At 44.7% G+C, this 24041-nt stretch overlaps 1 protein-coding gene across 5 annotated transcripts; it reads right to left on the bottom strand.

The window, feature by feature from the left end:
- Positions 1-2758: 2758 nt before the first annotated feature.
- Positions 2759-24022, bottom strand: prpsap1 (phosphoribosyl pyrophosphate synthetase-associated protein 1). 5 transcript variants are annotated; one of them, XM_015356423.2, is made up of 13 exons: positions 23930-24022; positions 23384-23482; positions 22942-23050; positions 17373-17425; positions 17074-17140; positions 15712-15884; positions 15074-15189; positions 14705-14760; positions 12702-12847; positions 10726-10764; positions 6947-7017; positions 5939-6085; positions 2759-5474 (listed from the first exon to the last, which is right to left on the bottom strand). In XM_015356423.2, the coding sequence occupies exons 3-13, from the start codon at positions 23022-23024 to the stop codon at positions 5316-5318; spliced, it is 1110 nt and encodes a 369-aa protein (XP_015211909.1). In that variant the 5' UTR covers positions 23025-23050; positions 23384-23482; positions 23930-24022; the 3' UTR covers positions 2759-5315. The 5 variants fall into 5 exon arrangements, with proteins under 5 accessions (XP_015211909.1, XP_015211905.1, XP_015211906.1 ...); XM_015356419.2 differs by having other exon boundaries at positions 22942-23104; XM_015356420.2 differs by lacking the exon at positions 23930-24022 and adding an exon at positions 23766-23923 and having other exon boundaries at positions 22942-23104.
- Between the last annotated feature and the right edge of the window lie 19 nt (positions 24023-24041).

A 24041-nucleotide genomic window follows, 5' to 3' on the forward strand; every position in this document is an offset into this window, starting at 1 on the left:
TGTTGTACAGCTTGCAGGGCAGGCTGGGATCCTGTCAAGGCCCTTGAGCAAGGCCCTTAACCCCAGCTGCTCCAGGGGCGCCGTATAAACGGCTGACCCTGTGCTCTGACCCCCAGCTTCTCTCCCTGTCTGTGTGTCTCATGGAGAGCAAGCTGGGGTCTGCGAAAAGGCAAATTCCTAATGCAAGAAATAGTATATGGCCAATAAAGTGATCTTATCTTACTCAGAGAAAACACAACTGACTTTTAATTCACACAGAGGTTATCCCGTGCTTCTTGATACTGGAGAATGAGGATGTCAGGGAGGGGTTCGACCTAAATGTGGTTTCACAAGGGACAACAACATTCAGGATTAGATGCTTTGTGAATGTTTGTCTTCACCCGCTTGATTACTGGGCAGCCTGCTGGCCACAGGACGAGGAGACTCGAACCCCATTCAGAGGGAGCGAGCCCAGGGGGAGCAGCAAGGTGGAGATGGGCTGGGGAGGGTTGCTCGAGACAAGTGCAAAAAGGGGCATTTGAATTAGATATATAGAGCTCAGTTCCATAACGGTTGTGATAAGGCACAGCTGTGAGAGACTGACCAGTTGCTTTCCCTCCTCAGGTTAGCCAGGTGTGGGGTAGGTCTTTGCTTCAGTCAGGGATTGGTATAAGGCACTGAGGGCAGGATTTAGTCTGCACTAGGAGCAGGGCAGGGATTGCTGGCTACTGTCACTGCTCGGGCTAGATTTCAGATTGAAACCAGACTCTCACACTGAACACACTCCAACAGACGTCAGACAAGGGGGTAACGATTTGAAAATTTAAAAAATTGACAGCATCTAAAACCTAAATCATCAGGTATTAAGTCTCATATAGTATAAATTACAGGTGGCTTATGGCCCATGTGTAAGCATGTCTGTTTGGGCAGACATAGGTGACTGAAAGGCTCAGTTCCCAAAAGAGTTGGTGTAGAATTTGAAGGACACGTCTGTGCACATCTGGGGCTGCTGTAGAACGGTTTCACATTAGCTTTGGACAGGAGAGAGAGTGACTAGATCGGTCATGAAACAGCCCCAGCGCTGCGGGGCAGAGGCCCACTATTTACACCAGGATGCAGAGCAATGTGGCTTCTGGCGGAGACACAGCCAGCGGCGTGCTTCCTCTTTCCAGCGCTGTGCAGAGAGAAGGTGCATTGTTCCGCTGGTGGCAGACGAGGAAGTGCAGCGCCGATCAGTTACTCTCTGGTTCCTCTTTGCAGGCAGTTTTGACATCGTGCCCCTCTCCTCTGGCTTCAGACGCACAGCTCCGGGTGACGAGGAGAGACGCTCGCCGATGACCAGGTGGGGACTGTGTGCGAGGGGCTCGCTGCTCTGCTCTGAAACCAGACTTTTATATGGCTTGGGGGGGGAAGGCAAGCAAAACCGACTCTGGGGTTGCACAAGGACAGCAGGTAGGCCCTCAATTTTTCACTGCATTGACAGGGTCCTGCTGTTTATATTCTTTCATATAGCTCTTTAGTGTTGATCTCAGTGCTGAACTGCAGCAGCCCTCTGCTCTCGGGCTCAATGCTGTAACAGCTGCAGCACTACAAGCCATACAGCCCTTTGCCGCAAGATTCTTTTTACTCAAGAGCATAAAACATCATTCGGAACATTGTAAATAACCTTAAGGCAGCTGGGGGGTGACTTGCCAGGTGCAGCTCAAGACCGGAGCTCATGCAGGCCGTCCCACATGCATTGTCCTGTAGACCATTTCATCGTGCTGTTTTCCTCCAGGAAGGGAGTGTCCAGGGCAGCCGGACAGGCGCTCAGCCACAGCTCCTGCCCCTGGACTTGGTCGAAGCTCCTCAGTGACTACTGTACAAACAGCTGAGGAGTTTGGAGCGAGTATAGGGTCAGGAGCCTAAATGTTCCCGTAGCGGACCTCAAAAACCAAAGAAGTGGTGGTGAAGATTTGCTCTGTTCTGCCAAAGTGTGCCTATCTAGGTCTGACTACTACTTTGTGAGGATTAAAGCAGAGCAAATACCTTGAGAACCTAGAGTTATCAGTCCTCACTGGGTAAGCTGCTTTTATGGACCAAATGCTGGATTAGATCTAGAAGTGCCGTTTGGTTCTATCCTCTGTTGAGCCCCACTTCTGTGGAGCACAGAATAGTAAATAAAATTGGATTGCAAGTGTTGTGGGAGATCTTCTTTATCCAAATGCATGCGCTCAGCCCGTGTGATCGGTTCACTTCACAGACACGGACGTCTGGAGTTTATGGTGGGTCCCACCGCAGCAGGGCTGCTAACGAACCATTCCTGGGAATGCACTGGCGATAGGGAGTGTGCTCCTCGTGCTTTTAATCGGAGCGCCGAGCCTCGGCTGGGCTTTGCTCCCACCTCGGTCATGGCAGGACAGCCACTGGTGTTAAGAAGGAGGGAAAGGGTAAACAGGACCATTTCACCATCTCAATGTGATTTGACCACCTTGGTGTCCCCACTGCCACATGCAAATCTCAAATGTCTCGCACCTCGAGTACCTCGCTTACCGTCGCTGCTCTCAGGCTTTATAAGCAGGAGCTTGGTGTGGTCCACAAGGTGTTACTCTCAAGTGCGCGAGTATCAGCACCTCCACATCGGCAACACTGACAGTACAGCTCAAAATCACATCACTGTGCAGCGCTGGTTATAAACCATTATAAAAAAACTGAATTTAGTACTTAAAGAAACAGTCATCTACAGCCAAACTGGTTTCTACATTCAGAATTCACAAGACAAAAAGTGATCCACACCATATATACATTTCCTTTTTATTATTAGGCTACAAACACAAAACCAAGCCAGTCCCTTAGAGGTGAAATCAAATATGAAGCTGTAACGTGCTCAAAGCATTTTTCAAATACAAAGATGGAAAATGGACGTAACCTAGCACAGCAAATATAAAGAACAGCAATTAAAAATGTAAGATGCTACAATGTGGTGAAGTCTCATGAAGATGTAGTGCTTTCTTACTGCAAGTGATCAGTCCTGCCTTTGACCCTAATGAATACACAACAGGCTATCCTGAAGCAAGGAAACAGAACATCAGCTCAGCTTGGTCCAGCAACATCCTTCCACTTGGAAAACAAACAGCAGTACATGCATGTTCACATCAGTATTGCTAGGAAAACATTTTAAACCTGAATTCCTAAGAAAAAGGAGCCTCTTAACAGTCTATATATGCACAAAACACCATGTTATGGTAGAACAACATCTGTACAGAACTTACAACCTTTAGACTTTCCAAACACTTTAAGCTCTTTAAAAAGCTTAACTCCACAAAGGCAGAGAGCACACAAGCCACTGTAGTAGGGATTATAATGATCAGCCCTTCAAAAATAAAAAAAAACCTTCATCCTCAAAAGACTGCTCCAAGATGGAGGGGGGGGGAGGGAGGGAATTATCCTCAACTTAAAATCCACATGTACACGTTTGAGCCACTTCTACTAAACACAGAGAGGCATTAACCGCATGCTGAACAAGCACACTGCAGGACTTGCAAAGCATCAGATTCGACAGCCATTCACTGATAGATCTTGGCCAATGTTGTTTACTGAATATGCTTCAGAAACTTAGACTTCAAAACAATCAGTGCAAATATTCTGTGCATTAAAAAGATGCTTATTGCAGCCACACTAATACTGCGTGTGTAATTTTTGCTTGGTTTTAAAAGGAGGCGTTAAACTGTTACACAGTCCCCAAAGCATGACGACAAAGCCTGAGAGATAAAGTACGCCTTCTCATATTTCCAATACTGTTCACTTCTCAGGAAGATGAGAATTTTTTCAAACTGTACGCCTTTTAAGCATTGCCATCTCCACCAACAGTATAAAGACTAAAAGCTTTACATACTGCAGGTGAATTCAGCTGGCAGCACTTTTGAGTTTGTCTGCATACTACTTTGCATTACAGCACTTCAAAAAGATCACAGTGAGCAGCGGACTGGCAGATCTACAGGCTGGATGGAGAGACCGAAGAGGCTGCACTGCAAAAGGCCCAGCTGTGCCTTCGCATTCAGCTGCCAGGACAGAGCAGCATTCTGCAGATTTAACAGTTAAACCAGCAGGTGTCACCAGTAACCTAGAGGCCTTTAACACAACGGCTGCACTAAGCCTACAGACAGGAGCTCAAGAATTGCCCCCTATTAAATTCAATAGAGACTCTGTGCTTTGTTACACTGGAGGAAGCAATGGTGCTGACTTTCATACCACACCACTTTCTCAAGTCATATAAATCCACATTTAGTCCAGGAAGGCTTCCCTCACCTGATCAAAAAAAGATAGGAAAGTGTTGGAGAGGTACTCCAGCCCGACTAAACACAGTCCAGTATATACTGTTAATAACACCATTGAAATACATCCCCCTCAAGAGATCAGGTGCAACTAGCCCTTCATAAACCTGACAATCATCTTAAGATAGTTTGTGAGGATGCCTGGAATACGGTTTGAAAGCTGACTGAACACACTGACTCCTTACAGGCTCTTGCTAATCCTGCACACGTAGCAAAACAGACTTCTGATCTGCCAGGTTTCTCAAGGCTCCACTTACAGAAAATCTTGCAACAGCCACTCGTATGCTGAAGAGCTGGTGAAGAATCGCACACAAAAATAATTTTACTATTTGGTATGGACAGCGTCAAGCAAATACTGCACTAAGCATGCCATCCAAAAAGGTCTGCCCCTCAGCTTTTTTGAAGCCCTTGAACAGCACTTCAGTACCAGGGAGGAAGATGGTAAAGTGATCCTGAATGCATCTGGCATATTTTTGTCCACTCCTTCAGTACACTGCAGAATTCAGAAACAAGTGCCAGGTCCACTTTTTGTGCGTTGACTTAAGAAGAACGGAAAAACACTCACTGACTCGGACAAAAAAAAAGTGAAGGCAAGAGTATGACAGATGTTAGCAAACTCGTAAAGTTGGAAAGGTTCCTACGGTGTATGATTTTTATGCACATATACTTTGACTGCACAGAGTACCGATTAATAAAATATAAATTATGAACAAACTAGCACAATGGTGTTACAGCTGTGAAAAGCCATCATTTAGCTTCTTGGACATCTTCCATTAACAGATCACTAATTAGGTAATAAAATGGAAAAAAAAAACCCTGACCGATAAGCCATGCCACCTTTGACCCAACTATCATGGCAGCAACCTCTGACCTCACAAGCATGGTGGGCTGGACACAGGTGGGAGTGGAAGATACATTATTATTGCCTTCAGCTGCCTTCCTGTGCTCAGAAATGAGGTTTTGCCCTGCTGCCATTTTTATCCAGGATGGAGATCTCGGTTGCGCCCCCTGCTGTCTGCTCCTCTAGTCGTCCACCGTGATGTTGCGGAACAGGTAGGCCATGGACTCCCCATTGTGGATCCTGCGAATGGCTTCTGCCAAGATCATGCTGACATCCACAGTCTTTATCTTGGGGCACTGCAGCTTCTGCACCTCGTGAGGCACGGTGTTGGTCACGACAACCTAGACCACGACCCAAAAGAACCACTTTACAATAACACAAAACAGTGGTGCACGGTTCTGGTATTGGAGAGTCAAAACCATGCTGAATACCACGCATGAATCTTGCCTCACAAACAGCAGTTCATGTAAATAAAAATCTAATCTTACACTTGCCAATGTAATCAACGGGAGAAAAGCAAATCAGTAATACTTCAACAGTTATCTGTCAATCAATAAGCAGATTAGGTCAAAATCAGAGATCTCCGTCTTTGTGTCAGCAATATGACAGGCCTTTCCAGGCCTGATGATTGAGTCCACCCCAACCCTGGGTCTATCCACTGCACAAGCAAGAAGCTGCAAAACACGGGAGATGATGTAAGAACTGCATCTTATGCAACTCAACCATTCCCCGCACATGACTGGTGCACTGACCACCGCAGCACAGAAAGCCACAGAGTCGACAGTCGAAGGAGTGGGAGGCTCACCTCATCAATAGCTGACTCCTCGATCAGACGGGGGGCGTCTGCAGACAGCAGGCCGTGCGTCGCCATGATGTAGATCTTGTATGCGCCCCGTTCCTTCAGAATCTCTGCAGTAGCTACAAAATCTTCCACATCATCTATGATATCATCCTTACAGAAAAAAAGTAAAGGGAATTATTGTGCAAGACAGCACAAGACAGCTTGGATAAACCCTCAAATAATTCAGATAAAATAATGACCGGACAGTTCTCAACATTCTTCCTTAATCGCATCTTGATACTCTCTTGGTTCTACAGCCTGTGTAAAGACAGAATGCCTATCTTTTACATTTTTCAAACTACTGTGTATTGCATCATCCTGTTCTGAACTGACCTAATTCCCCATCAGAAAATCATCATACCTTATTTCCAATGAACAATAAAACATCTCAATACACTGGTCAGTAATTTGCTGGGGATATTGTATGCAAGGATGAAATTGAAGTGAAGTAAAACTCTCAACAATCTTGCTCGCAGATTTGCTGTACTGTGCAAATATCAAAAACTACAACTACTATCTACTGTATGTCATTATGTTAAAATGTTTAGTCACAAAGCATCTACACTCTGTCAATGACACATGGTTGTTTTTTTCAAGGTTCCATATGTTAAGAGGAGTTTTGGATGGAAATGAAAGTATTGTTTTAAACAATCTTACAGCATATGTCCTGAAAGATTTGATTTGATTTGATAAACTATTTTTCAAATTTATGTGGCCATCCATGAACCTTTAGAATACCATCTTCCACTTTGTTTTCCAAATGACATTTCACTGTACCTATGTCATGTCTGTTGAATAAAATGTGAGTGCACCTCTGGAAAAAAAGATTGCCATTTGTGAAACTGTCACAGTTACAAATGATTAATTAAGAGTCTTATGGATCTACAATACTATAGCACAGTATGTATAGGGCAGTTTGAGAGCAGTCAGCCCTGCAATGCAGAGCTCAGTTTAGTGAAAGCTGCGCCTTACTACAATAATGGCGATTCTTCCTCCTACATCCCCAACGACTGTGATAGGCGGCTTTTCCTTTGCCATCATGACTGCAACATACGAAAGATGTAATTATTAGCACATTTCCAAAGCATTTAGAGCCAGAGAGAGGGAGATTGGGTAAGGTGGGTTAGATAGGGCTTCCCAAATGCCAGATGCTTTTCTTGTGAATTTATAAAAAAGCATCTGAGGCACTGTTCTGATCCCGATCACTTCGTAGCCTTTTCCAAAATTCTACTAAAGATCACAGAACATCTCAATCAAATAGAGGATTATGAATATGAAAGTATCCCTATTTCAACCCACCTGCAAAAAACAAATGTTTGTATTTCGAAAGAACCCTGAGCAGGCAAAATTAAAACATGCTCCTCTTTTACCCAATATAATAAAATCAGATTCTTGTATATTTAAAAACTTCAACCAACTTGACAAACAAGAGTGGTGATTATGTGTGGTTGCATTTAGGACATGTGCTCTGCATTTTTTATTTGACATTATACATTACAAACAGAATTGAAACAAGCTGCAATATCATGGTTTCAAAAATGCACCTTTTTCCCAGAAAACGCTGAGGTTTTAAAATACACAAGAATTGCTTCAGTACAACAAATTCCAAACCAATGCAGGTCAAACAGGAGTGCCAACGTTTCCCTTTAGCATCTGTGATCCCTCCTCTGGGCTCTGAAGCAGCAGCGCTGTCGTACCCTTCCACAGGCCGGACGCCAAGAAAGATCTCGACCAAAACGGGACAACATACTGACCAGCAGCAGCAGAGAGCAGGTCCAATCCCTGGCTGGCAGACAGAAAACACCTAGACATCGGCACAAGTCAGGTCTCTCCTGCAATTGGAATATTCTCCAATATACATTTTAAATGCTGAAGTGTTCATCTTTCCCTGACTCTCTAACTTTATAGCCACAAAGCAAATGTATAAAAAAAATAAACTTGGCATTTGCCCCTCTGGCCTTGTGTCTTTTAAGAAGACAAATTGAAAGTTACAGTTTGTTTTTGTCTCCACAACAGTGCTGCCAACTTGTTCAATACGCCACTGAACATGGAGACTGGGGACCTGCTCAGAACCATGCTGTATGAGAAGGATGAAGATCCAATGGTCTAGCCTGGGAAAGCTTGACAAACCTGCCCCTCACCTCAGTGTAATTTCATCAAACTTTAGGTTACACATAAACGAACTGGTTCGATCACAGATAGAAAGACTAGGTCAGATGACCCGTGCCCCCCCAAAAAAAATAGTCAAGTTCTTTGGACATGGATTGTCAAAGAACAGAATTTTTGCAAAAGGGAGAGAAGCTTAAGTGTTAGTGTTTAATCCTCCAAAACAAAGAGGGCTTTTTCCAAGACCCTTTTCTTGCAACAAACAAAGGTATGCTAAGCAGAAGGCAATCGTTACTAAGGCTTTGATTAAAAGCAATTAAAGGCTTCCAGGGATACAAAGGCCTCATTTAGTTGGCAGTCTAGTATATAGTTATAGTGTCCTTTTCTGACCACCCAAAGCCAAGAGTTCAGCTGAGAGACACAGAGACACACGCACTGTAACCTCCTCAAGTGTCCTCTGTAGTTCGCCTGTTCCATACAGGCTGCAGAGGAGGCCTTGGTGTCTTGCCCAGTGCCAGCCAGAGAAAGGGGGTACAACACTGCCACCGAGGTCCAGACCCTGTGATCGCTGGTTTGAAAGCATTCATGACGAAAGGAATCCTCTAGTGAGATGCCCATCCCTCCTAGGCCTTCTACATTAATCACACAGCACAGCACTGAGACCCCAGCCAGGACAGCCAGTTAACCTGGAGCACTGGGTTAAGAGCAGCTGATCACAGAATTCACATGAACTAATGACATAAAAGTTAAGGGGATCTCTAAAATGGCTTAAATTGGCATTTTAATTTTTAGAATTTAGTCAAATCTAAATGTAGTGTTTGAAGCTTAGTTTAGAGTTTACTTTTGTCTGTGTAACATAGCCCTTAAGTAGTAGTGTGTACAAAATGTTTTCTTTCTGCATTACCTAGTTCTTAAACCTGGGTGTTTAAATACAACCAAGATGGGATCATGATTTTGAATCTTAGTTCATTTGTTCTGTGTCATTATTTCAAAAGAATGATTCTCTGATAGACCTCTGGAAGGATTCATTTTCACACACTGATGAAGGTTTGTATAAACTCATTTTGTTCCATTAAACTCAAATGTAAATGGATACACATATTTAAAGCAAATGCATTTGAGAAGTCAAAAATGAGTGAAGAACTCAAAGGTTAATCAATCATAATTACAGGTTCAAAGAACCCAGAATATCCAATGATGTTAGTACTGTCACCAAGGCATTAACATCCTTCACACTCTAGAATGGCCAGCTATACAGGAAGGCAAGAGAATCAGTTGCATCTCTGCTCGCTGTGGAAATATCAATCAGCAAGATTTCCTTTTTTATCTTTTTTAAACACTCATACTTTATGAACAGTAGGACCATTCCAAAAGGTGGCCATTCAGCAATCTACACACTTATTCCCGAGAGCTTTGAAGTCTCTGCATGGCACACACACTCCGAGGTCTTCTTATCCTACAAATTTCAATGCCTTTTGTTTTTTTCCTCTTTCTGGGAAGAGAAATGCTCATTAAAAGGGCACAGATTGACACACCTGTGGCCTGAAGTCACCATGCAGGCCAGCACCAAAGGGATAGATTTTCCACTCATGTCTGTTAATATGCTACAGGCCCCTTAAGGTCTACAGTGGAGCTGTGGCATCCTTCCCAAATTCAAGCTTGTTGCATCATGTTTGCATCATATAAAGCACAGTGGAAAACTGTCCCCATAGACTCTTCCCACACACAAGCCTCAGCCATGCCCTGCATTCCAGCTGCACAGGCAGGGCCAGTCAGCCTGCAAGCCCTGCCCAACCACATCCTCTCCAGGCCCCACCCAGCCACACCCATTGCCATTGCGCCCATGTGGTCTGCCCTAGGGCTGCAGAACCACCATCTTGTAGGTTTTGGGGGGGGGGGGGGGGGGTCTTCAAATTGACAGCTGGCTAAAAGCCAGGTTAAATAAAGAGGACTTTCGATTTAATTAATCAAATAATTAAATTAATTGCTATGAGCTCTTAAAGAACAAAGAGCTTAAGAGGGCCCAAGGACTCTTGAGGATGTGTGCTGGCTACCTCTGCTTCAAAGAAATTCTTTCAACTGCTAGTTAAAAAAAACAAGAACCCAATAAGATATTCAAATTACAAAACATCAGGCAACTAATATCAGATCAGCACTACCATTTTTGAACTTTTTGTAAGGTTTAGATTTGTAAACTGCACAATTCCATATTCTGGTAATAGTCTTGACTGCTTTTATGGAATGGAAATAAAAACCTACTGTAGGTCTTAAGAGTGATAAGAGTTTTGATCCTTTTGCACATGTAAAAGGATTTTAAGATGCGGCTGAAAGATCTCACACAAAGCATAGGTTGTCAGAATGTTGCCATATACACAGAACAAGGATTATTTTGCTGTAATGTGCACAATCTTTAATACGCATTTTCAATGCCAGTCTTAAAACAAACAGCAGATAGACTGGTCAGGACTCCACAGCCCATTTCCAACATTCCTTTCTGCAGTGAAATTCAGGAAAGTTTCTCAAAAGAGTGTGCTGGGAAGCAGAGATTGAAAGCTCTCGTTCTGACCAGTTCTACATGCAAGGGTTATTCAACCATCTGTAATGTTATTACTGTGATCAAAAGTGTCACTTAATTACGGTCGTACTTGGGAGCTCAATGCCAGGAAATGGAGCCTGCTGCTTCCCTATTGCCAACAAATAAATTGACCATTAACAAAATATTCATACATATGAGACACAGATTTAATAACAGAACCTGCAAAAATCACTCGTTTTCCAATCTGTAATTCATATTTCCCGCAACACAAGTAGACCATTCTTCAAACCTTAACTTATAAAACTGGTTCAGGTAGTCTCCCTCATGTCAAAGGGTTATTGCTGCATGGCTGGGAGGAAGACAGTTTACTCAACACTGATACAAATTTGAATTCATGTGCTGTAAGGGGGTGGAAGGCTAAGGAGAGAGAGAGAGAATGATGGTGCAGTACTCTGACTGTACATCCCCAGCCAAACTGCAACATTTTTAAAGGTTAGAAGGACATCCAACCAGCAGTTAACTTCTGTGCTGTTCTGCAAATTGGTGCCAATGGGTAAGTAAAAGAAAAACCTCCGCCTTTTCCGCAATATGAAAACGGAACATGCAGACTCCTGCAGCTGTGAGGGAAGACACACCCACACGGTGACCCTTGTACTTGTCAAACAGCCTCAGGGGACATGCATAACAAAAAGGTTTAATTTTCATATTCCAGGATAAGGATATGAGGATATGAGCAAATTGACAATCTATAGAACAAATTAACAGCATAGGAGCTTGTCAATATTTCAAGTGCGGGTTTATAACATCAATAACAAAGGTTCTGGAATTAACACAGCTATTCTCTCTTCATAACCAAAGACGTGAGCTCTTTTTGTTTAGAGAGATGGCTCTTGGGGATAACATAATATGCAGCAGTCTTTCGTACTATTACAGCTGCAGACAAACATTTTAAAAAGGAACGTGCACAAAGTCTCTTCCAGGAAGCATCCAACAATGCAGCTTTCAACAAAGCCTTCACCTAATTCTACAGCCAGAGAAAGCTGCCAGGAATCCGGGGAACAAAGCTACTTTGATCACTCTAGGGCTTAAACTTGGGATTTTCAAGCATTAGGGATGAGATGTCAGCCCATGAGCCTATAAAGTGGTGCTTGTTAAAAACAACCCTCCCCACTGACTGTATAAATGAATGCAAGTCACAACCTGGTAAATAACCCAGCTTGTGCATTTCACTGTAAAGAAACAACTTGCTTTGTTAAACTTACGAAAAAAGCGAGCAGGCGTCAAAAATAATGTATATTTTCAATCGATATGTCAGAATACTCTTGTTAAAATGCTGAGCATGTGGATTGTTGGAATGTTGTGTACGAATTACCAGAGGGTCTCCAAGGGATACCGAAGATACCATGCCAATGTCGTGGGTTTTAGGACAAGATACCCAAATACTAAGGTCGGTAATCTGGCTCATGCAGTAAAAACAGGAACGCAAAATACTGAAAATACATCAATAAAGACAAACAAGAATGATCTGCTGAAATGGAAGATAACTTGTAGAAAAAGAACTGTGAGCAGGACATATTTAAACTGGACAGCATTCTACATTCCTGCACATTGTTTGCCACCTCTTCCTCTTTTGTCCTCACGCTCAGCAGTTTAAATGAGGTGAACATGGCTGCAGTGGGCACGGTTTGGACAGGATTGCATACCAGAAGGCAGGGGACTAAGAGCTCAGAAACCTTCCAAATCTCTACATGGGAACACTGGTTTCTAAATGCTTCAAAGGAGCTCTTTGCAATCTTTTGCATTTTAAGAGGCTCTGTTCCAGCCTATGAACAGGTGAAGACGGATCTATCGATTCAATCAAATCCCATCCATTTCACCTAGTTCCATTCCAAATCCTAATCCCCCCCTCTCATTTCCTCAACGTGCTTAAATCCATTTAGGTAGTGACAGACATTACTGGAACTGAAGTGCTGCGATGGAACAGAGTTGGGGGACATGTCCTTGTCTGTCCCTGGCTCAGAGTAACAACGTGCCTCCTTGCCTAACTGGCACAGCACAAAGAGGAAAAGGACCATTTCTCCTTACATGGCAGCTCCAGGCCTGGGTGTCCGGTGCTGTTTCTGACAGAAGGAGGGGAGTGTCTCCCGTCAGCCATGTCGGACTCCGAGCACTGCGCCTCGCCGTGCATCACCGCCAGCCCGAGCCGCAGCCGCTCCGCGTATGACTGCGCCCTGCAACAGCAAACACATCATCACCGCGGAGTCACGCCTCCCAACACGCGCACAGGGGCACACCGCAGGGTCACGCCTCCCAACACGCACACACACGGGCACACCGCAGGGTCACGCCTCCCAACACGCGCACACGGGCACACCGCAGGGTCACGCCTCCCAACACGCGCACACGGGCACACCGCAGGGTCACGCCTCCCAACACACGCACACACCGCAGGGTCACGCCTCCCAACACGCGCACACACCGCAGGGTCACGCCTCCCAACACGCGCACACACCGCAGGGTCACGCCTCCCAACACGCGCACACACCGCAGGGTCACGCCTCCCAACACGCACACACATGGGCACACCGCAGGGTCACGCCTCCCAACACACGCGCGCACACCGCAGGGTCACGCCTCCCAACACACCGCGCGCACACCGCAGGGTCACGCCTCCCAACACGCGCACACACCGCAGGGTCACGCCTCCCAACACGCGCGCGCACACCGCAGGGTCACGCCTCCCAACACGCGCACACCGCAGGGTCACGCCTCCCAACACGCGCACAGGGGCACACCGCAGGGTCACGCCTCCCAACACGCGCACACATGGGCACACCGCAGGGTCACGCCTCCCAACACGCGCACACATGGGCAAACCGCAGGGTCACGCCTCCCAACACACGCGGCCACACCGCAGGGTCACGCCTCCCAACACACGCGGCCACACCGCAGGGTCACGCCTCCCAACACACGCGCGCACACCGCAGGGTCACGCCTCCCAACACACGCGCGCACACCGCAGGGTCACGCCTCCCAACACACGCGCGCACACCGCAGGGTCACGCCTCCCAACACACGCGCGCACACCGCAGGGTCACGCCTCCCAACACACGCGCGCACACCGCAGGGTCACGCCTCCCAACACACGCGCGCACACCGCAGGGTCACGCCTCCCAACACACCGCGCGCACACCGCAGGGTCACGCCTCCCAACACACCGCGCGCACACCGCAGGGTCACGCCTCCCAACACACCGCGCGCACACCGCAGGGTCACGCCTCCCAACACACGCGCGCACACCGCAGGGTCACGCCTCCCAACACACGCGCGCACACCGCAGGGTCACGCCTCCCAACACACGCGCGCACACCGCAGGGTCACGCCTCCCAACACACGCGCGCACACCGCAGGGTCACGCCTCCCAACACACGCGCGCACACCGCAGGGTCACGCCTCCCAACACACCGCGCGCACACCGCAGGGTCACGCCTCCCAACACACCGCCAACACACCGCCAACACACCGTCAAACCTGCCAACACGTGCACACGCAAACAGCACAGTCATGCTGCCCATTTCCAACACGTGCACACGCAAACACACCACAGAGTCACGCTCCCCAACACACACACGCTTCACGCAAACACAGTTACGTTTCCAAACAAACACACTGAGTTACAGCAGTCTCATGCTTCCAAACATGCGTGCACATTCTGCACGTGCAAGGCGAAAAGGGAAATCAAGGATTTAGGAGGACAACAGGAGAAAACATGCAAGCACTGAACTCTTCCAAGTACTACTGTTAACTGATTCGTTACACATGACAGCAAGACTAGAATAAGATGCAAATAGGTGTTAACTTGACACTCACCGTTATGAAGATTCTCTGGAATTTCTATAAAATGAGCTCCACCTAGTATTAGGAATTGTTTGGACAACTAATTGCAATTTCTTGTCTATCTCATTTTTCCCTGACACTGTGAAGCTGGTTGCATTCAGTACATGACTGTCAACAGAGCTAAAAACACTTCTTATCTGCCTGAATACATCACTTTCTATGGTCACCCATAAAATGAACAGCATATTTACCGTTTAGCAGCTGACGGTGACTTTGCCACTATAATTGCATTTCGATAATCCGGAATCTAAAAAGACACAAAGAACACGATAGAAAATGCTTAAATACTTACAGCTACCTCTTCAGTAACAATTAGCACTAAAATGCCTTTTCATTTCAACAGATAACAGCTTAATTAAATGTAATAATTTAAGTTTATTTTGTTCTTTTTCAAGAATAAAGGTGATAAAGACATTACAATGCCCCTGCCAGTAACTTTGGGAAGAGAATATCCCACAAATGTCATTAGGAGTTTCCACATATAGGTTTACTCTCAATCAACAGTTTAAAACCCCCCAGAGTCAGAAGGAACAAAACAACAATGCCAGGGCTCACAATACCTCCTCCTGTATGTACTGCAGCAGGAAGGGGGAAGCTCTCAGGTTATCCACAGGGAAGCTGAAGAATCCCTGGATTTCTTTCTGGTGTAAATCCATGGTGATAATATGAGTTAACCCTGGGTGAAGGGAGCAACACACAATAACAAGCAGGTCAGGACACACTCATGGCAAAGCAGGGATGCCAGGTTTAAACGCCTTTCTTTGATTCTGCCCACAGTCTACCAAGTAATTACCTGCCCCTCCCCTGCTGTTGATTCAAAAGGAAAAAATAAGTTCCAGGAAGGCATTTAACACTCCTAAAACAGAGGCTTTGCCTTACTGTCCACACTGGCTGTGTGTATAAGCCAATTTCGCCAACGCTGAAAAGAAATCTACTTTATTATACTGCCATATCTGCACAAATTACTGAAAGTGTAACAGCTCAGGAAAAAATCCTTTTTCTAAAAAAAAAAAGTCCCAACTATGATCTTTAATCATCAGGGTCTCTCACAGTTAAAAGAGGGGGTTAAATGCATGCTCTGAGCTCTTGGCATAGATGAGGGGTGGGAGGGAACTTTTGAGAAAATCGTCTGCAATGTGTCCAGAAGCATCACGGCTACCCTGTGCCCCAGCCCCTTGAGATGTATAGTAAGTTTCACCTGCTTTAGCCAGCATGGATGCCAGCAGTTTGCACACAATGGAGCCCCTCTTTCTCATTTTGCACTGCTTGCTGTAAGGAAAGTAAGGGATGACACCTATGATGTTCTTTGCACAGGAGGTCTTGAGAGCATACGCCATGACTAACAGCTCCATGATGGCTGTGTTCACATCTCTGCGTCGTCAAACAAGAAAAAAAAAAGGGAAAGAGGACATACGGTAAATCATTGGTGCTTACAAACTATGAAACAATGGCAATGCAATGCAATTCTGAGATCTATACTTCTATTCTTTGGGGTGTAAACTGCAAGCAATACAGACTTTGGCATGATTAGCCTAGTACCCCAATCACCCACGGACTCTGGGCTTACTATCCTGTCAGGCTGCCCCATGCCCAGACTACAGCATGTTCTGTGTGCCTCAGAGAGTGAGCATCTGGCCCCCTGTCCTGTTGCAGGGAGAGTCCCAACTTAATGCAGGACCACCGTGTCAGCCAGCCCAGTGCAACGGACAGCCGCTGCACCATCTCTCATTTTAACTGTCCACAGCCGCACATCAATCCTGTGCTGCAGCATCTAGAGTAATGACCTGCACTGGCTCCACTAGAATAATTTTCTACACTATTAATGCATGAAATAAATCATGGAAGCACTTTGCAAAAGGCTAACATACTGCACCCTTTAAAAATTAATCTCAAAACTATCTGAATATGCTTGGCAGACAGGAAAACGAAAACTATAAATAAGCTGTGCAAACATAACCCTTTCTCTTCCTTGCATACTGTTATTCTTCATATGGCAAAAATGGAAAACCACTATTAACAACCTCAGTTAGTCGTGTGCTATATATATACACAAGCATGCGCGTGAACTAACAGACAAATGTTATCCAAGTAATCCTACAGATTAACAGAAAACATCTGGCAAAGTCTGGGATACCAACAAGGTTTATGGAGCCTATGTTGTACTCAGGAGTTAATAAACTAACATCTTCTTCTATTATTTTACAAGTAATGGGTTTCAAATGTCTAGGACTGGCAAGGCGACAGCTTCACACTGTGAAATTCTGGAGGACGTCTTGAGTAATGTTCTCAGCTCTCCAGAAAACCAGTTTGCCTATACCAAACACAATCAGATGCCAATGCACACAGAACGTGTGACGCCTACAAGAGGAATGAGGAAGACTAAGGTGCTTGGCAGAAGTTTTCATCACAAGCCTGCAAGAGTTCACATGCACACAATGCATCCGTGCAGTGTGTAGTTTTCCCCTACAGCAAAAGATTTATTAAGGATGCAAACGCACATTGAAATTATATAGCTGGGGAAGAGTCGTCTGTTAACGAAATCATTTTGTGATCCACTTACCTAGGGATTGTCTGTATGATGAAGATGTCTTGCCCACGAACAGATTCTTTAACATCTACCCGTGTTTCTATTTAAAAAAAAAACAGAGGTGTTGTAAATTAATGTTAACCCATTTAAAACACCGCATCCTGAAACCGACAGAAAGCATAGTCTGATACAATGTGATTTAATGCGTCTCTTCAGCATGTCAATAGTCTTGCACAAAAAGCTGCATGAGTTTCAAGCAATCAAGCCCATACCAGCAGGATGCATTGTGTTACTGGATGTAATACAGCAGGCACCCAAACGCATCTACTCACCTCTGTTGGCTTCCTGGTAGACCACAGACTTCCCCAGTTCAACCCCTAGACGCCTAAACAAGAAAACAGGTTAATATTTTTCAAACTACTGCAAAAGATGAAAGCGATATTAAAATATTTAAAGAACAAAACACTCTTTTTAAAACTTTTGGTGAATAATTTGTCAGATTTTTTAAAACACAATAGCACAAGACCTTTCTCCCCCCAACCCCTAAAGTGACTCTGTGCCACTTGACCAGGCTCAGCTGTGAAATTCAAAACATGCATTTAGTCCAAGGACCCTGTGTCGACTTTTTAAGTACATTACAAAACCCTGTGCAGTGATCACTGTCAAAGCACAGACTGCAACAATAAAACTAATTTCAGACAAAAAGCAGAACCTTGAACATGTATTATTGCTTTTAAGCAAGTGGATGCTGGCAAAGTGAACAAACAGGCATGCAGCCAGGCCATTAGCACAGACCTCACTGCTGTAAGCACACTGCATTCGGTAATTTGATTGTGTTCCCACATCGGTGTAAATGACCGTGCAAGTATGTGAATACATCTCCCCACACTTGGATTGAAATGCTTGTGTATGCAGATATTTCACAGAAATGTATGTTTATACCCATCTTCAAGGTGTCTTAATTTCATCGTAAAATGACTAAGCTACTTTTCTTTGTACTTTTTCTACATCTTCAATGGACTGCTTATGGACACACCAAGTCATGTGCAAGTCACACCGAAGCATAAATGTCAAATGTGACAATGCTGCTCAATCTCCGTGGCGTGCAAGCTACAGTGCTCTTCCACAGCACAGAGAATGAGCTGTGCACTCCAACTGTTAAACCTCACCTGGAGAGCAAAGGCACTGCACAGATTCCAGGAACTCAATCTGTACACTACTGGCCTTGCTGTCCTTTTCAAAACATAAGGTAAATGAGAGGTAATAATGGCTTCAGTAACCTAAGTTCAAGGCAGTAGCTGCATCAGCATGCGTAGCCTGCAAAGGAACAAGTAAGGTTTTATTCCATGCTGAGAAGAGAAGAAAGGAAAAAGTTTTCAGGTCTGAAGAACCGAAAGGTCTCAGCCGAAATGTTCAGTAACCTAATGCAACTACAAAACTGCTGAGAAGGCAAAAAAACACCCCGAAACAATCCTGAGCAATTCTGTCAGTAAAAAAAAACACCAGCCCACTCAGAAAACAAGGTCCAACTTTAGACAAGGCCACCGTTAAATCACGTCATCGCAACAGTAAACTGTCTAAATCTAAAAGTAAGTAATCAACATGCAACTTGAGTGGAGTCCACACAGCTACTGTCTTTAATCAAGGGGGCACAGCAACCAGAGCACCAGCATGTAGAGTCCAGAGCAGTCTACAGTGAAGTTCTGAATTCTGAGCAGCTTCCTGCAGCTGCTACATCAGAATCGCCTGTGGCTGCAGCAGAAAGAGAGCACGCCCGGACCAGGATATGACTAGCCAAGGAACAACTTCCAAGAAAGTAACATTTATCTGCACTGCAGTTAAGATTTACAAGCAATTGGATGTCAAGTGCCATCCCTGAAATGATGATGATATACGTTCTCCTAAACCTGCTTTCTTCAGCTGTCAAGCATGATATTTCTGATGTACAGTATGAAGTAGACTGCGTGTGTGATTTGGGAACTCTCAGTCCTACTATCTGTACAGTACATGGAATGTACTATACAGGACACATATATATACGTATAGCCTCACTACAGAATGCAGAGAGGTAGACATGCGATGCCTTAAGCACCAATCACATGTAGTCTATTTCTGGATTCTAAAGATTATCATGTTCTCATCTTTTTAATCCAACTGTGATGAGCTACAAGATGAATTCAAGGTCTTACTAGGCTGTCTCTTGACATGATTATCCATTGTGCCAATAACAAACATACTTTGATAGTCACACGTCCCTGCTACGATGCTTACAAGAAAATTTCAGTCTCGGCATTCGCCTTGTAAACATTTTCTGCAAGAGCCAAGATTAGTGCAAGAGCTTGAAAACAACCCCTTGTCTGAACTGTGAATGGGAGAAGTCATGGAAATTAAAAGAGTTTTATTAGACTGCATTTGGACTCTTCCTGAGTCTGCTGACACACCTGAAAGGCCAGTAATGAGCCACTGAGTAGAGCCCAAACCTTACTTCTTCGCTGTAAGAGCAACAGAGCTCAGGGCTGTTCTGTACTGCAGAGTCACAGAAGTCGCCACGATTCCATCTGGCCCTGCTGCGACTGACACTGAAGACGGGCAACAGGTTTAGGCTCAGCAGCGGGGAAACTGCATCTGTATTTATTTCAATTTGTGCTTGAAGTTTTCATGCGTTTCAACATGGTTGAATTCACAACTAATAAAAAGCCTGTTTGGCAGACAGCAGTTGATTGACCTCAAGATCTCATCTAGCTTGTTCTCTAATGTACCCAGGGTATCGTCTTCAGCAGCATGGCTGGGAAGCTTGCTGCACACTCCCACAATGGCCTGCATCCCGTTCTCGGTTTTAAATGTACTTTCACGTAGCTCCCACCCGTGTCCTCTGGTTCATGTTTCACTGCTCATCGTGAAGAAGTCCACTGTGCACTGTCTTATTAGGAATATTTGTATCAGGTTCCCTCGCAGTCTTCTCCGTTCAGGACAGAGCACTCGAATCTGAAATTCGGCTCGGACTTTCTCTGACTCTAATGTCTCGGAATCCCAGGTGCTCCAACATAAATACTTGCCAACAAATGTTCTAGCACTGGCTTGTTTTAGTCCTGGCAACACCCCCCCCCTCCCGTTTCCATGGCCGCCAATTTTAATATTTTTTAACGGTGAAAAAAGCAGGACCTTACAGCTCCCCCTCCCACTTATTATACAATGACCTCTCACAGTGCTGGCCCTGGAGCGCTGCAGTCCCTGGGTTTGATAGCTAACTCCTGATCATCAAGAAGTAAAGCCCTGGAAACAGTGTTAATAAAGGTCAGTTAAGTGAGCATTTGATTGAAATCAAGTGACGAACAGACCAGAGTGGAATGAAAACCAGAAAACACAGAGGCCCTGCAGGACCAGAGTTGACATCATGTGCCTGTTCCCTAGGCTATATGCTATAACCATAGGCTACATTATAAACTGACATGCTCACCAAATCCCTCATCAAAACTGGCAGTCCTGGTCTTTAATACCACCTGTACCTGTGACTTAGAAAGTAGGCCTATCAAGTGACATTCCAGGACTTCATCTGCATGCCTGTTCCTTCGCTCATGACTACACACCACCAAGGCAGCTTGGACTGAAATATGAACACACAGACCTCAAAACTCCAAAAAAACATGCAAAACAGTGTTAACGATCAGTTTTACTCTCCAACAATACAAAAAAAACGGGCAAAACAAAGCAGGGGGAGAAGAAGCATAAACTGCAACAAAATGAAATTAAAGTTTGCTATTTTCCATAGCAAACTTCCATGATGGACAATCCTAGAAAGATAACGAGAAAATGAATCAATAAACAGTAGATAAGAAATAGAGTCCCTGCAAATGTTCAATTTAACTGCTAAGGCAGAAGATCAATAACTCTGGCACCTTAAACCTGAATGCTTTCTGAAAGAGTTCGTGCTCTCAGTCCCCTACAGCAGAAAGAAGAGTCTCAGGACTGGGTGATAAATTATGATATTCTCTGAAATCTCCCTTTTAATTCTAAGAACACTGTCTGTGCATGCCATTCTCCAACAGACAAAGCAGAAGTCATCTCAAGAGAGACTGCGTCACAATCAGCCCTCAGGATACAGGAACGTTGCATACTGCATTTGTTCATCGGATCACAAACAATTTAAACATCATAAAAAGCCACATACAACCTGGAGTTTTCCTATAGCATTTAAACGGGACTGAAGATAATTAAGACAGGAAACATGAGATTCACTGCATCAGAAAAGCCTAAATAAATCAGAATGTCCTTATAACACCCAAATGAAAGCCCCTTATTTAACACTTGGTACCAGACAAATACATTTAATAACGAACTGTGGGCTTACTGAACATACTTCGCCATTCAACTCAGACCATTAACTGCTGCACCACACTTCTTTTTCTGATCGACTCAATCGTCTGCAAGAACGGAAAACAGCGATCCCCAGCAAATCAGGGCACAATAACATAAGTAAGGTTATGACTTAAACCCTAACTGCTAGGTAAAGAAAGAAAAGACTATCCCACAATTTCACCCAGCCACTTCCAACAACACAGCGCTGCATTTTATCCACAACCCTTTGTGTACAGAACTGCCTCCTTTTGTCGGTCCCAACAGCATGGAAAGACATGACAGGGCACTGCAGCTCAAATAAATACCCCCGAACACAGACACACAGAGGGGAGGCGTTTGCCAAAGATTACTACTGTTCAACCCCACTCCAGCCTGGAGCAAAGGTGGTGTTTGACGTTGCCCACGAGACTGGATCTAAACTGGTGATAACATTATCACTCCTGAATTACTTCACCTAAAAATGGAAAAAAGACAAAGACTAATGGAAATTTCTTTCTTTTTTGAAAAAAATGCACTTTAATTCATCACACAGGGGATCCCAAAGTATTTAAAATAGCCAAAAGACAGTGAATTAAAGAAGAAAAATAAGAGCCAGGACACACAAGCTGATATATTTTAAGTGCATTTAAATCCAAGAACAAGAGGCACTTTTACAACACTAAGGGTTGTGGGGGTAACAAGTTACCCAGTCATGTTGTTGAAGCTGATACGCCGGCCACTTTCAAGAAACTTGCTCAAGGGCACATTAACACTGTCTCACCTGAGATCTGAACCCTTACCACTTCTCCACTAGATGACCACATGAAGACTTACACTACTCAGACTCTGATCGCTAAATAACTTAATTCGACCCCTCCCACTTACATGATTTCAAATCTTACAAGTCTTCAGAACTCCATTCAAAAGTTACCGCCAAAAGCGGGTGAACCGGAGCTCTCCAGAACAAGACCTGCAGGTCCCCGTTTTAAAGGAATGGGTGTGTATACATAGCAGATTTCACAATTCAGACTCTATAACCCGTGAACTCTCTGCACCCAACCCTCCGAGAGGCAAAATACTGTGCATGCTTGTAGCGGGCGGTGCTTAGTCTGCGTTGTCCTGAAGTGATACAGAACACAGTTCGCCAGAACGAACGTCTGGCTTAATACAAGCACCGTGCAAAACGTTTAGCGAAGCTAGACGTTCTTCCTACTGAGTTAACTGTGCTGTGTCACACATCACGTCTTTACCACCAACCAGCCAATTAACACTGAAGCTTATGCAGTCAGACTCCAGCCGTCCAGGGCTACCAACCCATTTCTGCTTTCCAAAGCCTCAGATCCTTGCTCGACCAGGAGCTCAAGAGCGCATGTGCTGTATATGTGATCTGTATGGGGTCGATGCCGAGCTCAATATGAGTTCTCCCTGTTATTAATCGAGGTTTTGCCAGCGTTAATGGGGCTAGAAATGAGAAATGCCCGGCGCTGGTTCACTATTTTACCTCCCAACCGCTGTGTGCAAGCGGACCCTGGCTCTCATAATCAATAACCATGATAACATACTTACTCGGTTATCTTCCGGGCCAGCTCCGTGCACGCTGCTGTGGAGTTAGCAGAGAACACCCGGTACCCACTTTTGGAAACATTCATTCTCGGAGAAGACGAACCCCTCGGTGCTCGAGAGTGAGAGAAAACAGATTTGTGAGGGACGCCCAGCCGCCTGTGCATATCTTGGAACAGTAAAAACACAGCTTTCTAAATCAAACGCTGTTTTGAAAAAGTCTGGGTGATGCTGTTGGGGTTTTTTTTTTTAAAGCCAACACCTCACCCAACCAACAAGCACACAGCCTTATCTCACTGTAGCTTCCTATCTGTAAAGCCTTTCCGAGCACCAGTAACTGCGGCGCAAATTACTGTAGACTCAACAACAGAGATTGTATCCTACTTCGCCAAGGATTCGCTAAAAGCTTTAGATATATTCAAAAATACGTTCAGTAGGGAACACTTACTTTTGTACCTTTCACCTCGCTAAAAACTTAAGGGGAGCTGTAGAAGCCTAAGAGTGATTAACCGTGTCCTTCGCAGAATACAATGATCTCTGTTCTGTTCTGTATATAAAAAACAAAGGCAAAATAAGACGGTGTTTTTAAATCTAGGCTTTCAATCACCAACTCCTGCGCCAGTTGGGTGAACTATGAAACCGAATTATACTACTACTACGCTAACGATTCATTTCGATTAAAAAACCCGAAAAAAGTCGAGTCACAGCTCAAACAAGTGGCGTTTTAAGGCCCAGTTTACAAAAACTGAGTGGTAGATCATTTGCGATGCAAAAAACGACACTCCAACGCCGTTGTTTACAAAAATAAAACTGTAAAAACTGCAGCTAACCGAGTTATTTCTAATGCAGCGTAGACACGGTTTTCTCCGCTTTAAGATTCGTGTTTTCAAAACCAAAGCCCTTCTGATACAAAACACACGAAAAGCTGCGATGGCAGTACGTTTTGTACAAATACCAAAACTTGTACTCTTAACAGACTACAAAACCAACCGACCCTCAATCCAGTTTGTCTCTCAAGCTTCTGCAAAAAAAAACTTTGTTGCAATGCAGGCACTGTACCTAATCGTCCCTCCTCTCGTGACTGACAGTCGTGGACAACCAATAAA

This window comes from Lepisosteus oculatus, chromosome 9 (assembly GCF_040954835.1).
Source record: "Lepisosteus oculatus isolate fLepOcu1 chromosome 9, fLepOcu1.hap2, whole genome shotgun sequence".
NCBI lineage: Eukaryota > Metazoa > Chordata > Actinopteri > Semionotiformes > Lepisosteidae > Lepisosteus > Lepisosteus oculatus.